General features: G+C 39.4%; 1 protein-coding gene across 1 annotated transcript in view; it reads left to right on the top strand.

Moving 5' to 3' along the window:
- BRMS1L (BRMS1 like transcriptional repressor) overlaps positions 1-19544 on the top strand; it is a 44430-nt gene extending 24886 nt beyond the window's left edge. The window contains exons 7-10 of the mRNA XM_075613325.1: positions 9968-10032; positions 11978-12017; positions 15912-16038; positions 16506-19544. Of these exons, the coding sequence (XP_075469440.1) occupies positions 9968-10032; positions 11978-12017; positions 15912-16038; positions 16506-16623 (350 nt within the window). The 3' untranslated portion in view covers positions 16624-19544. The remainder of the gene's footprint in view (positions 1-9967; positions 10033-11977; positions 12018-15911; positions 16039-16505) is intronic.
- The last annotated feature ends 2516 nt before the right edge of the window (positions 19545-22060 follow it).

The raw sequence follows: 22060 nt of genomic DNA, 5'->3' as shown, positions 1-22060 counted from the left end.
TAGAAAATGGAATATAAAGAATCCTACAATTTATCACATAATTAAACCAAACATGAATACATATATAGCGTAATTTAAGAAGTCTCAGAATTTTTTTTTATATATCTATATCTCATCCAATGCACAGAAGGCACACCATTTGCAAGTAAATAAGTTTTGGTGCTTATCCCATAAAGCAATAACAGATCATACGATACCGGTTGCCACACAACATCAAGGGACAGCACACAGGTAAGTAAATCATAAATTTTCTAGATTTGATAGATACAAAAACCAGGTTTTTGTGTCTTCTATCAAATATAGAAAATATGATTTACTTACCTGTGTGCTGAATATATATTTATATATTTATATTAATATATATTTATATTATTATATATATATATTTATATTATTATATATATATATATATATATATATATATATATATATATATATATATTATATATATTATATATATAATATATTATATATATTATATATATTATATATATTATATATATTATATATATATATATATATATATATATAATATATATAATATATATAATATATATTATATATATTATATATATTATATATATTATATATATTATATATATTATATATATTATATATATTATATATATTATATATATTATATATATTATATATATTATATATATTATATATATTATATATATTATATATATTATATATATATATATATATATATATATATATATCTATCCCTTTTTCCCTTTAGCATGAACTGGGAGCCTGGGTTAACAAATATATAAAGTGGCAGCGCCTCTACCTGCACAGGATCCCAATTATATGAGAGAGCCCCGAACAGGAACCAATAATAACAGCTCACAGATTATACAATAACCTTTTACTGTCATATATAAACTAATCAATACAGAGGATATAATAACTCTACTGGATACAGTTATCACTAGCCGCGCAGGGCTTTGTCCCACCACCATGTACCCCACACCGTGTCCACAATACAAGAAGAGTCCCGGAGTCACTTCACCCTCTGAGTGTCCCCAAAAGACACACTCCCTTCTAGGTGTGATCAGCGCCTTACTGTACAGTAGTGTTGGTGCACGTTTGGTAAACAGGTACCTGTCGGGTATGTCCACACCTGGGCACGCCGACGCGGAGAGGTTAAGGGATCCGCCAATCCTGCGATATCCTCTGCCGACCGAACACCTCCCACTGAAGTGACCCTTGTGGTGATATTCGCTCCCTTTCTTCAGTCTGGTCCCAGACAGCAAATAACAAGATGCTCCAGAAGCAGCTGTGGCCCTAATCTGGCTAACCACTAAAGGCAGGGTCCCTAACTAATGGGGCCTTCCCTAGAGCAGCCACAATCTAGGGTGAGTTTGGCCTGGGGGGTCTCTGTCCTAGTGCAGAGGGTCACAGACCCCTGCACCTACACACCTTCCCCTCTCTGAGTCCCGGCTCCAACTGCCTTCCTTGTTTAAACGTGCGGAGTGGAACTGCCTCTGCAGAAGATCTCTGCCGTGCGATTGGCTCCCTGGCATAATGTCACATGCCCCTATGCCTGCTGGGAACCGGGTTACATCTAAAAACCCCAAATATCTTTGTTGCATAGAACTGTAAAACTATAAGCAAGCTGAAAGTATAAATAGAGTAAGAGTCAAAACTATAAAAATGGGGGAAAGAGCAATGTGAATAAAAATAAATGTGTACACTGGCGACACACTTTATTCGAGCTCGGCTAGTCCCACGAATTTGGGTATACCCGGGTGTATTGAGGTTTGTGACTGTTTTCTGCCCGAGTGCATTGAGTTATTTTCCAGCAGGGATTGAAGCATTTTATTCCCGCTGGCTGCAATACTGAACAGTACATATATATATACTGCATTACAATTCATGAATTTATGCCATCTGGTAGACACGCGAAGCATTGCAGCCTATTAAATCCTAATCATTATCATTTAACAGATCAGCCGCCCATCAGCCAGGCATGAACCCAGGCTGGGAAGGCAAATGCAACGGGGCTTGTCAGAGGTGAGGAGCGGCGCATTCCAGGTATCTGCCAGGTACATACCGGGTATTTGCTCGAATAAAGTGTGTCGGTGCAGTAATAGTCATAGGTAGTGAGTGACTTACTGTATGCTGATAAACTTCAATGATTAAAAGTACCAGGGGCTGCTGTGGCGCATAACTAATCACGCTAAAGAAGATGGAATGCAAGTGTTACAAAAATTTAGCATGGTCTATATCTAAATTTAAACCATTTGTAACACACCCACATTTCTCTAGTAAAACTGTCTCAATGTCTAATCTTTAGACCTTTATTATTATTATTCTGGTGTACTACCATAACACTCCAGACAATATAAGAGAAATGCTGCACACCTCAAAAAGAAAAATAATGATACAGTTACCGGTGCTCCAGTGTTTGCACGAAAGCCGGCGATCAGTCCTGAACAGATGAACAAAGGAACATAGGGCACAACGGGTTTAGCAAATCAAACTCATTTATTGAGCCAACACGACGTTTCGACCATAATGGTCTTTATCAAGTGACAATGGCATTGTCACTTGATAAAGACCATTATGGTCGAAACGTCGTGTTGGCTCAATAAATGAGTTTGATTTGCTAAACCCGTTGTGCACTATGTTCCTTTGTTCATTCGTACTACCATAACACACCATGTTGCAGAAAAACTCTCTTCTGTTCCGCAAACCTTGCTTTAAGGTTTCCTTTAGTCATTTCTATATATTTGTTAATTGCATTCACATTCCAAAAGGTACACGATGTGCAGTGTTCCAAATCTAAAATGTCATAAATTATAACCTTTCTCCCATACTTGTTGAGGTAAAGGTTTCATTTGTTTTATCCACATGTTTGCATATACTGGGCCTCACACCTGAACAACCAAAACAGCCTGAAGGTTTTTTAGGTAACCATAAGGATTTATCAACAACCCTTGGAATCTCTCTGTATTGGTCCCAAAATGTTTTTATGGCTCCTGCTTTTGCTAAAAATAATTTGGTGATTTTTAGGTAGAAATTTTTCTATGTGTCCATCATTCTGTGATGTTTCCTAAAGATTGTTTTTTTCTTTTTAATATTACTTGCTGCTCCATTATATCTTGTAATTAAAGAAGTTCCTTGTATCGCTACTACACTCAATTGTCGTACCATTCACCCAAAGGAGTTAGTCATCTTTCCCAACCTTGTAAGAATCTAAAATCAATGTTGCATTATAATTCCACCCTAACCCTTTGTTTGAACAGATCAGATTGATTTTCAAAATCTCAATGTTTCTTGAGCAATTATGTTGCAGTCTTTGGAGGTGCCCGAAGGGGATATTAGAACCATTTTGGATGGTGTCCACTGTTTGCATCCAAATACCCATTGTAGTACACGTGAAGTTCCTACTGTGTACTTTTTCCATCAATTTGAAACCATTCTTACTCTAGGAACTCTAATTTCTCACTACTCATCTTGAAAGTAAATGTCAAACCTAGAATAATATTCAGAGATTTAGCAAAGTCGAGCAAATTGCATGACTCCTTCTCAGATGAAAATATAACATATTAAGTGTTTGTAAATAATAAAATTCTTCAGATATTTATTCTGAGCCCAGATGTGATGGGTCTCCCAATAGGCCATAAATAACATTTGCATATGATGCAGTCTCAAAATTGGAGTAATTGTGTGCCAATATAAATAGAAGGGATTTTATCATTAACTTTTGGTAGCTTCCCTGTATGGATGTCGTGTAATTTTCCAAAAAAATAAATAAGAGCCCAATACCTTTCTTATGTTTGAGGCATGTATATAAACCTTGAACATCACATGGCACACAAATATAATTATCTCTCCACTCAAGATTCTGTATCAGTTGGAGAATGTGTATTATTTCTCTCACATAGGATCTTAACATTCAAACCATTGGTTGGAGGAAAGACACTACTGTGAGAGGTTACATTAATATAATATGAGTAAATGCCCAAAATAATTGGGCGACCCAGAGATTGTTGGGTAGTTGGTAGAACACAGAAACTCTGAGATGCTCATCAAAAAGCAACTCCATTTCCGAGTGAATGGTGCTGTCTGCAAGCACTATGGCAGTGATTCCCAACCTTTTTTGTTTGGGCCCTTTAAGTATTTCATAAGATTTCGGGAAACCCCTATCTGGATGACAGATGTTCAACAGGGGTAAATCACAAAATAGACGTGTTGAGCAGTAGGGGTAATAAATAATAATTAACTCATACTTTTGAATAAACAATGTGTATATATTTTGTAATTTTGGTTTAAACATCACAGACCTCCCCTTCCCCCACCTGTATCTCGCATCACCCCCCCCCCCTGCATCTCGCATCACCCCCCCCTGCATCTCGCATCATACATCACACCCCCCTGCATCTCACATCACCCCCCTCACATCACCCCCTCTTTCTCTTTCTCTCTCTCTCTCCCTCTTTCTCTCTCTCTCTCCCTCTTTCTCCCTCTTTCTCCCGCTTTCTCCCTCTTTCTCCCTCTGTCTGTCTGTCTGTCTCTCTGTCTGTCTGTCTCTGTCTCTCTCTGTCTGTCTCTCTCTGTCTGTCTCTGTCTCTCTCTGTCTGTCTGTCTCTCTGTCTCTCTCTGTCTGTCTGTCTCTCTGTCTCTCTCTGTCTGTCTCTCTGTCTCTCTCTGTCTGTCTCTCTGTCTCTCTCTGTCTGTCTCTCTGTCTCTGTCTCCCACACACACGCAAGCAAAGTTTGCAGCAGAAGCAGCCTCTCCTCCTCCCCCCCCTCGTAGCTCGCAAGCAAAGTTTGCAGCAGCACCGCCGACACCACGGATCACCCCCTCCCCCTGGGAGGAGAGCCAGGGGCCGCAGTGTGGACGGCTAGGCGGAACCACTGGGACTGCTCCACGGAGTCCCAGGGTTCCCCGGAGCCCTGGTTAGAATCACGGCACTAAGGTAACAATGTTCTTGCATTTCTCCTAGTATGTTTTAGTACGATTATTTCCCAGACGGTGGTAAGATTCTTTTAAATAGTCCTCTCTTCTGAATTACCAATCACCCTCCTTTATCAGCCTGTCAGGGACGATATACTTTTCTCTACTATTCCCTCTTAAACCGTTCTGTTTTTAGGCTCAGTTCACACAGCAATGCTATGTGCGCGCCTCCATCTGCTGGGTGATTGTGTGATCATCCCCAGCAGACGGAATGATCCGACACAGGGCGACATGCGGGGAGTGGGGGAGGGGGGCCTGTGTCATGGGCATTGTAATATCACGGCAACGTGGCTGTGTGGCTGGAGCAGGGAGCTGCGAGTCTCTGGTCAATTTCAGCAGCCAATGCATTGATTGGCCGCTGAAATTTACGCCACTCTGCTGCAGCCGGAGATCAGTTTCAAAAGACTCCCGCGACTGCAGCAGCGTTGTCGCTGTACTTTGCAGCCGACGGTAGTTTCAATACTGAACACTACCATTGGCCGCCAGGAGTCTATGAGGAACGCGCGCACATGAGCGTGCGCTGTGTGAACGGAGCCTTAGAGGTTTTGTGAGGGTACAGAAATAAAAAGGGAACAAGAGAGAAGTTGGGGATAGCAAATTTTGCAGATTTCGTAGATCTGCAAGCTAAATATGTTAATCTATTTTTATACAACATGGTAGGTATAAAATTTAATTTCAGGCATTCTACACATTATAGACTTGGTGACTCTAGACAGCCTAATTAGTTATAGCGCTATGGAAGACATGTCAAACATAGTGTTCCTATTTCAAACCCCACAGGTTCCATATCGCCATATATTCGTTTGAGGAATCATTGATCCAGGACATTACTTTTTCGAGGACCATAATATTCCATACTCCAATATCCCATATTTCTCCCCATTCCTGTATTTCTAATTGTTCTCCAATATAATCTTCCCATTGTGTGATGTCCAACCTTTCTGCATCTCCTGTACTGGGTAAGAGCTCTTGATATAGTATTGAGGCCGTCTGTTTCACAAAGTGTGTAGAGAGACAGGTCTCCTCAAACTGCCCTGTTGCATCGGGCGCTTGGTGTACCAATGTGAGCGTGTCTAATTTGAGCATATCTCAGAAATTCAGCGTTCGGGATCTGTTTTAATTCTCTGAGATCTGCAAAAGACCGAACACCGGTACCTGTCATTATATCTTGCACTCTGCATAGTTCATTTATACAACACCAAGAGTACTGATATAATTCTGGGAAGGAAAGTGGGATTCCCAAATATAGGCAACATCTCTGTTTATGTGTTGGTGAGGCCTCTAGGCCAACCTTAGCCCATATTTTCACGGAATGGGCGATGGTTGTGAGGGTTTTTACTCGTGTCCGGTCTTTTTTTTTTTTTTTTTTTCAGGGTGCCATAATACGGCCAAACTATTTAGAGATGGTATATGGGAGTTTTTTTTATTTGGTTAATGTTACCTGGTGAGACGCTTCATGCCATGCTGCTGTCAGTTGGGCGATGTGTGCGTCCAGGTATGTCTGTAGACATGATACGGATAGTGTTCCCATGACCCTTGGTCTACTCCGTACTTTTCTATTCTGGATTTTTTCCCTTTCGAAATGAAAGTTAACATGTTGCTTTGGAGGCTTATCGGGTCTTTTGATCTAATTGGGATCGGTAGCTACTAGTCCTTTTAATGCCTTCCTTTCTCAGGAAGTAAGATTGTCTTTAAAGAAGTGGGGTTTGTCACATAATTTATCAAGGTCCGTAGAAACACATTGTAAAAAAAAAAAATGCTGTTTCCCTTGGACATGGACCAGATAAAAAGTTAACTTTTTTCTTAATCTTTCTTTGTGTCTGAAGATAAATTATGGGCAGATACTCCCATACTGCAACATTCCTACTGTTTACAATATCCCTGAAGTGTCTTCCTTCCTCATCCAAATACAAATAATTAGAATCAAGTTTCTCCAAGTCTAGGAGGGACTGTCAATCTTTTTCTGAAATGGCAACCTCTCTGAGGCCAAGTAGAGGAACTATACCCCTCCCTTATCCTTGTTCCTTTTTTTTTTAATATGAACTTTTTTAGGGTACGATTACTAGTCATTTTGTGGAGATCTATAAATTGTTCAAACTGATTTGGACCAGAATTTGGTGCAAAGGATAGTCCTTTTTTTAATTAACTTATTTGTGTACAATAAAGTGCACATACTAATAAAAAAAAATATGCTTTCCTTGAAGAGCTTTTCTTGTTCCTTCTGCCATCTCTCGTTCCTCTCCTGTTTTATAGACCCCTTTCACAGTTTAGACAGAGTGCCGAGTTTTTATATCGAGCAGTTTACATTACATACAAATTTTAAAGACATCAGGGTATTTGCCTTTTTTGTGTTTGCTTTTTATTGGAGATTTGAAGGTACTACACTTTTGGATACTTCTGTTTTTTTGCGCTTTATATATATTATATATATATCTATATATATATATCTATATATATATAGATATATATATCTATATATATATATCGCTTCTATTTTATTGGGAGGTGGTGGTAAGACCCCTCTATCTTAAAGCAGCATCTGAAGACTTCCAGAGATTAATTTAAATATTTTAGGCACTTGCAGGACTTGCCAAAAGCACAAAATTTTTAATGAAAAATCAAAGTTTTGTCTCAAAACAGACCCTTTCTCAAGACTGTCATACCGTCGATGGTTTTCATTATCAAAATCTAATCTTCTTGACTTTGGTTCCTTGCAACCAAGCTGTTTCATGACAGGTCACCAATGTACCAAATTTGGCCGCATGGACCGTTTGCAAATGCCCCGTGTATTCTGAGGTGGCTAAAATTGGAATATTTTATTTCTATGGTATATTTTTATCTTGAAGGAGTAATTAATTTAAAATGTGAAGCCTGTTTTTGTTAAAGATCACCCCTATATAAGAAAAGGGGGGGGGGGGAAACAAATGGTTTTTATTTATTTTTAAACTAGTAGTTTTTTTTTTTTTTTGTTTCCAGAGAGAACACCTGCTTTCATGTAGTGATTACTATTGTCAAACAAATGAAAGCAGACATGTTCGGGCTTTGTGATGCATCAATTACCAAAGTGCTTTTTCTACTGCACTTTACAAGGGAAAGCTACTTTTTAGTTCACAAATAATTTGATGGGCCAAAAATTAGTGCAAGTGATGGTTGCTCGAGTTTTGTGGAAGACTGTCACACTAGGAATTTGGCATTATGTCTGTTCTCCTCCATCGTTCCAGCAAAAGCTTTTTAACAGTGCATTAAGTCTGCCCACACGAGCAGATTAAAAAAACCCACTAATGTTCTTACATGCATTTGTTTGAGGTAGGCGATTTGAAAAAAAAAAAAACCTACTTTTTGACAATGCATAACCTTGCAGTTGTGAATCGCATTGCTCCCTCTCCCCCACCCTCCCCCCAGCATACTGTATTTGCAAACTAATAAAAAAATAATTTAAAAGTGGTCCTCTCCTCCCACTCCTACATCAGGCACCCAGATTTAAAAGAATGGTTTAACATGCCACTTCCATTGGTTCACTTTCAAATTGCATCTTGATCTTCATCGATTTCCCCACAGAGCGAGAACATAAATCTGCACTACACTTTTTTTTTTTTTTTTGGTTCATACTCTTTTTGGCGTAATAGCCAAACTTGCATGGAGGTAAACGCATTCTAAGGCCTGGGACCCGCTGCGCCCGGCGGCGCGGGCGGCCGCACGAGCGTTCCCCACCAGCAGGGGAATCCTCCCGAGCCGGTCCCAGTCCCTCCTCCCTGCACAGCTCACTACACGCTGTGACGCGTCAGCCGCTAGGGGATTCAAGAGAATTGTAATCCCAAGCGTCGACGCGTCACGTGGTGTGGCTGTGAGCCAATGAGGAGGGGAGGCTTCGGGAGGAGGGGAGGCTTCGGGGAGCGGGGAGGAGAGTGTGGAGGGAAAGCAGCGTGAATGCCTGTCTGTGTGTGTGTATGTGTGTGTCTGAGTGCCTGTGTGTGTGCATGAGTGCCTGTCTGTGTGTGCCTGAGTGTGTGTGTGTGTGTGCCTGAGTGTCAGCGTGTGAGTAGGGCAGCCCGCAGCAGCTCCCTCCTGCAGCCCGGGAGCCCGAGCCTGAGGAGGGGGGAGGGGGTAGCGGGTCCCTCCGCTTAAACCACGCCCCCCTCTGCTTAAACCACACCCCTCCCACTCCGGCTCCGGCTCCCTACAGACCGCATATCGCGGTCTGTGTGTCAGCGCTCCGCCTGTCTGCAGTGTGGGCACACTGACTGAGGGAGCGGGGCCTTAGCCTTATGCACCTTTTTCATTCAAAACCATGATCTACTCTAGGATTCGTCAACTCTATTTTGAAAGGGGTCAGACGTCCCAAAACAAGAGTAGAAGGGCCACATGTGTATTGTAATGTAATTTTGGATGCATGTAAAAATTTATACTTCAACATTTTGCCTGCATTTATAACACCTGTACCATGTATATTTCCATTGCATTGGCTTACAATTGGGTGAAAACTTGTGCTACAATCTGCAAGAGGAGACAGTCCAATGGCTACTTCAAGCCCTTTGTAGTCCGCCACTTGAAGGGCCCTGGTTTATACCTTTTTCACTTCTCGTCTGTCCACTATGGTGGACAGAGATGTACACTTCCAAAAACACTGCTGTGCCTATGCACGAGCAGACTCTGCTTTCAAGCAAAAAATTTTTTTCAAATGATACACCCCATTGCCCGTTTATAACATGAGGTAAATGTACTCACTACATGAATTTAAAGAGAAAAGGACCTTCATCCTTAAATTGGTATTGTTTTACATTTAGTGAAAGGCTTGGTTCAATCCTTATGCTTTCAAATGCAACCCAGCTCTACAGAAACCTTCCGTTTTAATGGGGGCAGCCCGAGGTGGCTGTACTTTTACTTCCAGCTCTGCTTTCATTTGGTGGAGAGGAACGAGTGGGGGCAAATAAGCATGTGTAACAAAGCTACAAAATGTATTGGTACATTTTTGAAACATTCTCCTTGACTTTCCCACGCCCATATATAGTTTACATGTTACAAGACTTGGATATACTTGAAGACTGGACAACAATAAGAAAGGTGAGAAGGGGGATGCAGCTGAAGTTAAACCTGGTAAATTGACCCTGGAATAGAGAGCTGTTTCCACTAACCTATATCTGTATTCTGTTATAAAAAGGGTCTGCCTTCCTAATGGGACTATCCCTGTATTGAAAATGTATTTGTATTTTACTTTTATTTTTCTCTTCTAAAAGCAAATGGCTGCTTTTATTTAGGGCTTCATGTATGAAATGGCAAAGATGTGTCTATATGCTTAATCTGTTTAAATGTGATTCATGTACTGTACGTATGCAGTGTAACCTTTGACCTCTTATAAGTGGGGTCCAGTGTCTCGTATTAAGGTAAGTTGTTTAAAATGGGACAGAACAATGGGGTCAATTCTTTGATTACACTTGTCATGAATGTGGGGCATGTGGCAGGTGTAATTTTAAACCCCACATTGGGTCATCCATTGTTAGACTCCATGTGGGGTTTATAATTACACCTGCCGCATGCCCTACATTCATTACCGGGTCATCTTGTCCAGTTGAAACGTATCTGCATGGTCTGGTTTTGGAGTGCGGTTAAACCTGACATCGGTGTAAAATGTATTCACACTGCACATTTATATAAATAAAGAAGATGAAGACTACCAAATTACCACAAAAAAAACAATACTGTATTAATAACAGTTATAGTGAACAATGCAGTTTGACAGTTGTGTGACTTTCACAGATACTCGGCACTTGAAACTTCTGTATAACGTCACTGAATCCTTAGGCCTCGGATATAGTACAGGTGCACACGCACCTGTACTAGAAGCGATCCGTGGCCTGTAGGATTGCGTGGCGAGGGTGTGCCGGAGGCATGCCCGTGATGTCACGTGAGCGGTTAGCCATCACTGGCAGAACCGCGCACGTGACCCGACCGTCGCGCAGCAAATTCGACACATTTTGTCTTGCGAAGTATCAGCCACCCTGTTGCTTTCGTGCACACGCACGCTATGGCCGTGCGCATTGTCTTACGGTCTTTTGTTTTCAGGCGCGTGCCGCCGCTCTTAATATGGACATGGCCTTGGATTCCAATAGAGCAGCATCCTGTGGCACGAAAACCCTGTGACAAAAGTCAAATAGATATTAAAAGTCGTCTTAATCATGCAGAGGTAATGCACATCATTTCGAGAAAATCCCCTTCAGCTACATGTCAAAAATGTACAGGTGATAAATACAAAGTGAAGGTTAACTTTATATACAGTGATTCCCTCAGAGTCCCTGCCCACTCTTCTGGTCACATCACTGCTGAGCTCATACTTAAGTCTAGTATTATCATTGCGTGATTCGTTATATATGGGGGCAGTCTAAAGCCCAAAAACACAAACACCATAGGGATTTATAGTCTATCTATAAAAATCAGGATAGGGGGAAGGTAGACTTGTGGAGATTAACAAACAATGTTATGCGCACGGGCACGGACACACACACACACTGACTGGCGCACACACACACACACACACTGACTGACACACACACACACACACACTGACTGGCACACACACACACACACACTGACTAGCACACTGGCGCGCAGACTGACGCACGCACACACAAGGAATTCACACTTGGTTTAAATATAGAAGTGCAAACAGCTAAAACACGCGTTCTAAGTCAAACTTCTTTGCGTTTTGGCACTGAAATTTTGTTTTTATTTTTAATTAAAAACATCATCTCGAATACAATTTCTGTGACAAAGCAGTGACAAAAGTCGAAGTTTCACTTAAAATGTGTGTGCCCGGCGCAAACACTTTTTTTTTTTTTCAGTGCCACAGGATACTGTTCTCTATTGAAGCCTATGGAGCGATCTCTGTAGAGATTCTCGCTTTCCTGCTAGAGCACCAACCACCATTTTAAAAGAAGTGGTGTGTGCCCGCCATCTTTGGCTATTTTGAAACATAGATTCTAATCATTTATTAACTGCTGTTCTCCTGTAGGCAATGGCCACGCTCGGACCCCATCGTGTAAAACCAGATGGTAAGTTTACCTGTAGCTAGTTTTATAACTTCAAACTTGTTTTGTTTCTAAAACTGATTTTGAAAAGGGGGAACAACGGCAGTGGCATGTTCCATAGGCTTAATGGAAGTGACTGGCGCCATTTTTAAACCTGAAAAATATATAATTAAAATCGTACACCAGCACTCACAGTTTAATTTTGTGCAAAGTATTTACTACTGGTGCACAACCTGAGCTGATATTGGCGTCCCAAAGTTGAATCCAAAAAAGTATCAAACTAGCAGGAGGTACACAATAGTAAAAAGCTTGCTTGTGGTTTTTATTAACCTATTCAGTGCCGATACATTTATAGTGACGTTTCCGGGCACTAAGCCCTTTCCTCAGACCTTGCACTCATTACCTTCTTTTTTGCTATATTGGTCTTAAAGGTGGATAGAGAGGGTGCTAGTCGGGTACTGAGGGGAAAATGGACCTGAAAAAGATTTATTGAGAAATAAGTTGAATATTCTACTGATATTTCTGAGTTTACTCATAGCTTGAGGAGACACAGAATTTGAATGTCTGACCTGTATAATTTGATAAGGTGAGACAAATATCTGAAACTGCAACAAAGTTCAGAAGTGAAACAAAGCAGAGGGGATATCTAAAATGTACAGGCATACCCTGTTTTAAGTACACTCGCTTTAGGTACACTCACGAGTACGGACAGTCATGTGAAAAAGAAAGTACACCCTCTTTGAATTCCATCGTTTTACATATCAGGACATAATAACAATCTGTTCCTTAGCAGGTCTTAAAATTAGGTAAATACAACCTCAGATGAACAACAAAATATGACTTATTACACTGTCATGATTTATTTGTCATGTGTTGTTCATCTGAGATTGTATTTACCTAATTTTAAGACCTGCTAAGGAACAGATGATTATTATGCCCTGATTTGTAAAACCATGGATTTAAAGAGGGTGTACTTTCTTTTTCACATGACTGTATATATTTCCAATTGCACTATACCCCTGTGGATGTACACTCTCTTCGCGAGTACGTACCGAGCTACAGGTTTAGCCTGTCAATTTTTGGGTCTCTGGCATTCTTTTCCTTCAAATTTCAGTAATTTAACATTTATTTATTAACCACACAATGCAAGAATTGAACCCTTGCTGTTTCATATACCAGTCCACTGCTCTAAGCACTACACCACAGTGTGCATGGAAGGTTGTCCTCTTTAAACAACCCTATGGTTGTTTGGAAGGTATATTCTAATTGGATGATGGACTACACTGTGCAGTATATGATAAGTTTGTTTTAAGAGTTAGATTCATCACACCACCCTGTGGTGTAGCAGTTAGAAAATTTGGACTAGCATATGAATTATCAGGGGTTCAATTCCTGCATGGTGTAGTATAATAATAAATATTATTATATTATATACTTGATATAATACACCATGCAGGAATTGTAAAAACAAGGAAATTACAGTAAATCTACAGTACATAACACATGGTTAGAAAAATCAGCTGACATTATAGATTTTCTTTCTATTGTATGTCTTTATATAGCGCCAAAAGTGTACTCGGCGCTTCACAAAGAATACAGTACAAGGAATTTAAAAATACAATAAGGGCAGCAAAAATCAGACAATGGGAAAGGAAATCCCTGTCCCGAAGAGCTTACAATCTAAGAGGTTTGAGGGGAAATTTACAGAGACAGCAGGTGAGGGAATAAGTGCTGTCGATGGCAGAGCTTGGCCACAATAGGTGGTATAAGTGACTGGGACAATAGCCATGAGTGCAGGCTATTGGAATGTTTTATTTGTTGGGCGAGTTTTCAGGTTAGTCAGTGTTAAATCGGAAGGTTAACACCATCTACAGAGGAAGATATGGCAGGGAGCCGTGTGTGAGATCAGGTGTGTATGTCTGGCTTAGGGGAGATCTCCAGCAGCAGGAAGGAGTAGATAGAGGATGTGAATAGAGTATTTGTGGGGGTGGTTTTTATTGAGGGGTAAATAAGTTGTTGGGAGAGAGGTGTAGAAATAATGGTGCAGTGGTGAGTGGGGATGTTGTAGAGAACAGAAATGCCCACAAAGGAGTGAGAAAACAGTAAATAGAAAAAGAAATAAGGAGGGCATAGTGAGATACAGGAGGAGAGACTGGCCAGTTATTGGAGGATAGGAAGAGTACAATTAATCACAGCTTTTAGAAAGTAAAGTTTTCACAGTTGTAAACTTGTTCAGCGTCCAGATCTTCCTCAATCTTCACCTCCAATTTCAACTCCAAGATTAACTCAGCCACGCACTTAAATGTTACACTTTGATGTTACACAGCCATATGGCTCACAGCCAAGGTATCCTGCCTTAAGTATTCTAAAACACAGCCACATTGACTAATAATTAAGGGAGGGGTCTGCCTAATCAACTCGGATACACCAAAGTGTTGATTCAATTTTAGGATCTTGCAAATTGATAGAATCCAGCTCACACATACCAATATTAATACATTTTAAAATCTGTAGTAATTGATAGTAGAATCCAGCTCACACATACCTGTTTGAAGAAATAAGTCGGAATGTTAGTCCAGATATTCAGAATGCATCCATGATTAAAGATATAGAAAGAAAACATCCAGAGATTACAACTCCAAGATTAACTCTGCCACACACTTAAATGTTACACTGTGATGTTACACAGCAATAAAGCCTACTGTATTTATTTTGGTTACAAATGCGTTATTTACATCACTTATGCGCATATATGACGATTGCAGTATAGTACATGCATCATAAAGTGGAAAAATGGTAGTGCTTCACTTTAAGTACATTTTCACTTTGCATACATGCTCCAGACCCATTGCGTACGTTAATGCAGATTATACCTGTATTCTATTACAATTTCCATCCATTGCATAATCAACAACATCCTTCCCTACTCTGCCACAAATGTTGGAAATTAATGGTATTCTAACTTGTAAGGGTTGGTTCATTATACAAGTTATATTTTAAGTGCTTTGCAGATTGAAGATCCAACCCAAATATTACAAAAATATACAATACATAATGTTTTTTTGGGAGGGTAGTTGGATTCATACTTGACCTTTTGGAAACAATGTAGCAGACATTTCTGCATTTTCTCCCTTTGCTATTATGCTGTATTCATAAGCTTCCGTTGGTATTTCTTTTTTTTAAATGAAGATTGCAACACATAGCATGTTAACACGTTTGCTGTGCTGCTATAGAGTTGAAGTAGAATAGCTGAAAAAAGGAGCACTGCAACGAAGAGAACTGGAGGCCAAGTGGGAAAAAATAACAAAACTTTGAGGCATGAAACCTAGATTAAAAAAAGTAAGAAACCTCTAACGCGTTTCTCGCCTGTCGGCGCTTTGTCGAAGAGTGCTTCTAGGGTCAAAAAGGTGTCTCTTTTTATAGGTACTCTCTCACCAGAGGAAATACAACCTGTGTTCCCACTTGGCCTCCAGTTCTCTTCTTTGCAGTGCTCCTTTTTTCAGCTATTCTACTTTAACTCTATCTACACTGGGAAGCACGCTGCGGGATGTCGGAACCCCGGTCATGGGGCTTGTGAGTACCTACAATATTGACTGTCTTTACCGTGGATGATTGCTGCAACCTTTGTGATTGTTCATTACACTAGTGGTCACTTACCTGACATTGCTGTTGGTTTCTATTTGTGACTGACAGCGTTGCTGGGATTAATGGTTGTACCCTATCACTGTTCCAGCACACTTTCCCTAGCAGCTACGGTTTACTCACATTTTCCTGTCACTCCGCTCAAAAGGTTTGCAATAGTGTCTCATCTTGATATGTCCAGTGTTTGTAGCACCTTTCAATGAGGTCATTCCTCTATTTGGTGGTATAGAGTTGTTGCATTTATCGATATCTGACCATGCATGGTTTCCTTTTCAGTTCCAGTAAAACCAGAGAAGCATCAACACAGCGCCAAATCAGAAGAGGGTCGATTACACTATGATGGAGAATGGTATGGCCGGGGACAGACAATCTGCATTGACAAAAAGGATGAGTACCCGACCAGGTAAACGACTTTTGGGTTATTTGTAGTGATGATAGATAATTATGCGATCAATACATTGCGATAGATTTACAACAGGAATATGGAAATATGGAAAGCCGGTCTTCATTTCTAGGAATGGCTCAATGAAACAATTTCTGTTCAAGCTGCAATCCTTCCTAGGATCAAAATGAATTGTAGCGACGATTTGAGGCAATTGTGTAAAAAACAAACACAAAAAAAAACCACCATCGGGTACCTAGAAGTGTTTAAAAATGCTTTTGTTAGTTTTACAGACAGTATCGGCTAAGTGTGGAGGAATAACTCGACAAACAAGCCATGCGCCATCCAGAAAATGTCCTTTTGAGTTTTTATACTAGTTATTTCAGCCAACAACCCGTTACCAGGCACAGGTTTATTAGACGCCAGTTCATAGGAATATAGATTTGAGACTTTTTGTCACTGTGCTTGTTTTACTTTTTCTGTTTTAGCGCGGTCATCACAACTATAAACAGCGACGAGGTTTGGTTTAAGAGACAGGATGGCAGCAAGTCCAAACTGTACATTTCCCAGCTTCAGAAAGGGAAATACAGCATCAAGCACATCTGATTGCCCACATCTGTCCAGACTCTCGCCTCCCACACTTTTTCCCAGTCTGGATGCAGCCATTTGAGGACAGAATCTGTGCCATGGAATATGTATTTATCTACCTTTTCATGTATTTGCAAGTATCACTGTGACTGTATATGTGAGCGTGTAGTGTGGTATAATGACTGTATGTATGTTTCAGCATAACGGTGTTTATAATGTCAAGATAATCATTATTGAAAAGATCTTTGTATTTATCTTGTCTTGGGCACAATGCCTTGAATACCTCCTGACCTCATTGATTGCTAAACCCCATAAACGGGTGCTGCCACAGCTATCTCTTATCTCAGGTTGTACAAGGTGCATTTGACTTAATGGGAGGCTGTAAGAATTGAATACTGTTTGTAAGCTGTGTCTGTCAAGTTTGCACTCAACTGTTCTAGCAGATGCACAGTGGAGCAGAATATTGAATAGTGCCACATGCACATCAGATAAGTTTCAGTCTTTCTGATATGATCTGCTTTTTTAAAGCATTGCAAAACTAAAACTGCTGCAGTATTAAAGCTGGCCATGATTAGTTGTATATGGCATTTCAAACCCTTTGACAAATTAATTTAAATCATGGTTTCTTTTTAAATGTTTTTTCATGTATTGATAAGTCATTTATTCCCTACTCTTGCTGCTGTAGACTTTTTTGCTGACACCGAAGCCTATAACGTATGTAAAGAGCACCTGGACACTTTCATAATCTGAAACCTTCTTATAGCCATATTGGCTCTTTGGGAGTTTAGAACGGTCACAAGTTGTGATACCTAGATCTAGAAGTGTATACAAAGTCTTATTTGTATATGTTACACACACGCATGAAGGTCTGTGACTTTTAAAAAAATAAATGTGTAGAGCACTTTTGAAATCTATGAAATCTCACTTGTTAGTCCATTAAAGTACCACAAAACATAATATCTACTCATCAGAAATAGAACAGTACTGTAGACACACACTAGGCTGTAGGTAGTGTTCATCAAAAAATGAAACAAGAGACTTGCATTTAAAGATGACTTGAGTTTAGACAGAGTATTTCACCCCAAATAACCAACACCTAAATATGTGTTGGGCTCCACACGAAAAGTGCAGGATTGAAGGTAAATGTAAGGCCCTTCCTGCCTTCAATCTAGGGACCTGTAAGAGTAACGTGGTCTGTGAAATAAAATAGTTTAACTTGGTGCTGCACAGACACTCATATTTGTTGACCAAAAGTACAAATTTCATAGTAAGTGAAAATGCAGCTACTGTCAAGATCACATGATTCCATTTGTGTTCTTTAAAACAAGTTCATTTGTGCTGTGAATCGTAACTGTAGCCTGGACACTTTTACGCTGTTCTATACCATGTTGACTGTACTGTAAATCTTTATGCTGATCAGTATTGAAACAGTGTGTTTAGCTACTACAGTGTCATACCATGAAATAAGTGTTGGGATCATTTAATTTCTCATTTTCTCCCCGTTCACCTACTTTGTGTGCCAAACCTACGTTTGCTCATTATCAAATCAATTACTTATTTTTATTATGTATGCATCTGTATCGTGGTGTATTTCTGGCTGTAGTAGCAGAAAAATCATCCAATTACCTGGAATAGATATAGCAAAGATATTGCTCTCCCCAACGACCCATGCTTATGGGCATTTGACCAGTAAATAAAATATTGCTGCCTTATTCTATATGGTCAAAAGTGGCCCTTCAGGCTGTTTTTGGCTGGAAATCCTCTCACTTCAATGGGGATTTTCAGCCGCAAACAGCAACTTTACCTTGTATAGAAGGTCCTTAGGGATACTGTACTACTGTACTCCTGTGTAATTGTGGCAAATTCCCATTGACTTAAATAGGGATATTTGAACATAAAACCTCTCGATCAGCAGCTTCTGCACATATAGCATTTACCCCATAGACTTGAATGCATAGATTTGTTACAACTTTACCAAAAGAGACAATTTTAAAGGAACCACAGAGACTTCTCTATCTTCACCTTGTTAACAACGTGAACTATAAAATGGGTTACTTTAACACAAAAAGTTTGGAACTTAATTAAATTCTGAATTGTAAAAAAGTGTTCACAATTTTAAACATTTTTGAATAATGTACTAAGGCCATCCATTACTGCGGAACCGACAATTTCACTTGCATGAAATAAGTTCAAATAATATGAAGAAAAAAAAATACAATTATACAAGAAAAAGTGGACTGCTGCTAACTAAAGGGCATTCTGGGTTTGCTGGAATATTTTATCATAGTGCAATAATAGGCACAAATGTAACTTTGTAACGGTCATCCAAACACTACCTCTCACTGCTACGGGTACGAGTACCCCTTCACTATTACGGAGTCCCTTTTCTGTTCTCTGTCTGGAATACGCAATCTGTGCATTTTTCCCTCGGGAGACGTACCCTTCGCAGATGGTCATAGGAGCTGTCTTTGCTAGCTTAGTAATGTTGCTGTCTTCCCTCACTCACTGTCTATATTCCTGATTCAGTATTTGGTCATTGTTTGCTACCACCACATCGATTTAACTGTATAATTTTTTTTGTTGCCATATTTTTTCAAGTGTCCTATATTTCATGACATATTAACTGTCTTAATGTTTTCTGAATTACTATTCATTTCAAACAGATTGACACTAGAGACCAGTGCCAAATAGATAGTGTTCCATTTCAGAAAGTTAACCCTGATCTGATTGCTAGTAAGTCATTAATATTAAACAGCACTGTTGTACTTCAATCTGACAAAGGGATCTTTGCAAGGGCTTTTTAATGACCTATTTTCCCCCTAATTTTAGGGAGTTGGTAAAAAAAAGAAGATAATTTAACAATGTCTTTTTCTTTTTGTCCCATGATCCATCCACTGTTACTTATTGTGTAGGCAAAATAAAGCCACTTCCATTTGTAACTGTATGTGCTGAAGTTGTTTTGAAGCATCACTTTCATTGCTTTGGATATTTTGTACTTGGCTGGGTAATTTCTGTATCTGGAGAAATAAAGCCCATGAATACTGCAGGTCATGCAGATGTGCTCATTCCTTAGCATTAAGAAGCACACACATTGTCAGCACGTTCTAACTCCAACAGCCACCACATTATCATTATATATATATATATATATATATATCTCTCAAATGGAAATATTACTTTATGCTCATTTGCATCTCTTAGACAGGTCTGCAACCCCGTCTTTCACCATTATCACCAAGCACACAGCACTTCCACTGCAACAGGGGATTCTGGGAAATGACATGCAAATGAGCGCACAGTGCCACCTTTTGTCTCAAGCTCACATTACATGAACAACCCTTAAGCCAATACATGCTGCTTTAAACATAGCTTTTAAACATAGCTTGGGATGAGATGCAAAGCCAGTAAACCAACTCAGACAGTTTCGACCTTGTGGGTCTCTTCAGTGTGAGGTTGGTTGTACTGGTTTGACTGGGAGTAGGTCTTCAACACACATTATTAACGTTATGGTGGGTAAAAAGTGACAAAAACCCTCCACAGTAAAGCATAAAGCAATACAGTAATAATTCCATTTGCTATCCATGTGAATGGATATTCCAGGCAAAAGGTGACACACTGTGTGCTCATTTGCATGTCATTTCCCAGAATCCATTGCTGCAGTGGGAGCACTGTATGCTAGGTGATAATGGTTGAAAGGCAGGGTTGCAGACCTGTCTAAGACATGTGAATGGGCTCATAAGTGATATTCTTTATTGGCTATATGCTAACGGTGCAGGTTTTCTGTCGCCTTTTTTCACCCACCATAACTTTAAAAAATATATATAGTGTGTGTGTACACAATAAGAGTGCTACTGAGCGTGGCCAATGTATACAAACAATTGACAAAACATATAAAGTAATAAGTATAAAGTTTAAATACTTCAATAATAATATTTACTTAATTTAGTTAAACCCTTTGGCCAAAGTGTTAAGCCTGCATACCACGTCAAGGTATAATCAAATTAATGCAGGTCCTAACACTAAACTGTGAGCCCTTCCTTTTACCTCTGTATGAGGGGAAACAACAAGAAGCAGCCTGCAGCGTCTGGTCTTCCAAATAAATGGGCTTGCTACTGTAAAAAATGGCAAATATATAATGGCTTGCTAGGTGGCGCTGATACTACAGAAAGTAAAACTCTGCTCAGCCCAGGTGTGCACAATACTCATTGCATTTTGCAGCCAAGAGAAACCAACGCATTTAATAACTTCTATGCATGAGATTTTAACCAATTCATTGTTGGTTGTAAGAACATACAGTAGTGCATATTAGGCACCTCCAGTAGCAACTGAGTTACTGTAACTGCTCATTGTTTTCTCATCTGTGGCATCCGTTTACTTTCCTATTTAAAGGTACAGCCATACTACTTTGGTATACATTGAGTAATAGGCAGATGATTGGTTGGCCAATGTAGTTCTTTCCGGGTTGCACCTTTAACGACACCCATTACTGTGATGCATAATAATTTACACCATCACATTTTTAACTGCGCTGTTTCAGTTTGTTTTTTATGTGACAAAATCCATGTTAACTTTCCATCTGTATTAAATTGTATTTGACTTTAAGAGTACAGTGCGAAACAGCAATGTACTGAATGTCGGAAGTTGCAATAAATAAGCATTCTGCCACATACACTTTTAAGGTTTTGTAATTTAAGGTAACAAATGTGATGTATGTTTGTTTTGCAAATGTAAAATGCAAAAGCCAGCTGTAAAGAATGCAATTCCAAATTTCATGGAGTATTAATTCATAATTGCCTATCTGAGCAAAGAATGTTGCAAAAGTTCCCAGGTTGCAGCTATCGGGGACTTTATGAACCAGTTCTCGATGGCCATTTTTGAAAATCTGTAAAAAAATATTGACTGCTTGATAAGACCCCTGTAAGAGCGTCATTTTGCAGTTCAGGGAAAAGTGGTATTTTTTGTTTAGAATTAATATTGGTGCAGTGTTTTATCTACTAACTGTAGCATATATTCAGACATGTTCTCTATGCTTGCTTATGTGCTCTAAATTTAAATTGTAGTGGTGTTTTTATAAGATTTGGCAAATGAATACAAACAGTCAGTTTAGTATGAGAAAATTCCTGGCGAAATGAAACAGAAAATGCCACAAGTATTTCTCAATAATTAATTTGTAATAAAATTGTAGATTTTTTTTTATTGTTACCAATTGTAGCTCACGGGCACCACAACTATCTGAAATAAAGTAGCCTGTTCAAAAAAAATTTGAAGATGGACATGACAAGTATTTGCAATTTACTCTTGTAGTTAATATAAAAAAAAATGCAATACAGCACACTGGATGTGTGGTAAGGTGGGATATTAAGTTGCTTTGTGCACTCTGCTACTTGAAGGAGCACGTACGATTAAAGCAGCACTAGTAAATGCTTGGCTAAAACTGTTTTCTGGGGGTGTTTTT

Source organism: Ascaphus truei, chromosome 9 (assembly GCF_040206685.1).
Source record: "Ascaphus truei isolate aAscTru1 chromosome 9, aAscTru1.hap1, whole genome shotgun sequence".
In the NCBI taxonomy this organism is placed as follows: domain Eukaryota; kingdom Metazoa; phylum Chordata; class Amphibia; order Anura; family Ascaphidae; genus Ascaphus; species Ascaphus truei.
Note: the sequence above shows the minus strand (reverse complement) of the source record. Positions and strands in the feature narration are given on the sequence as shown.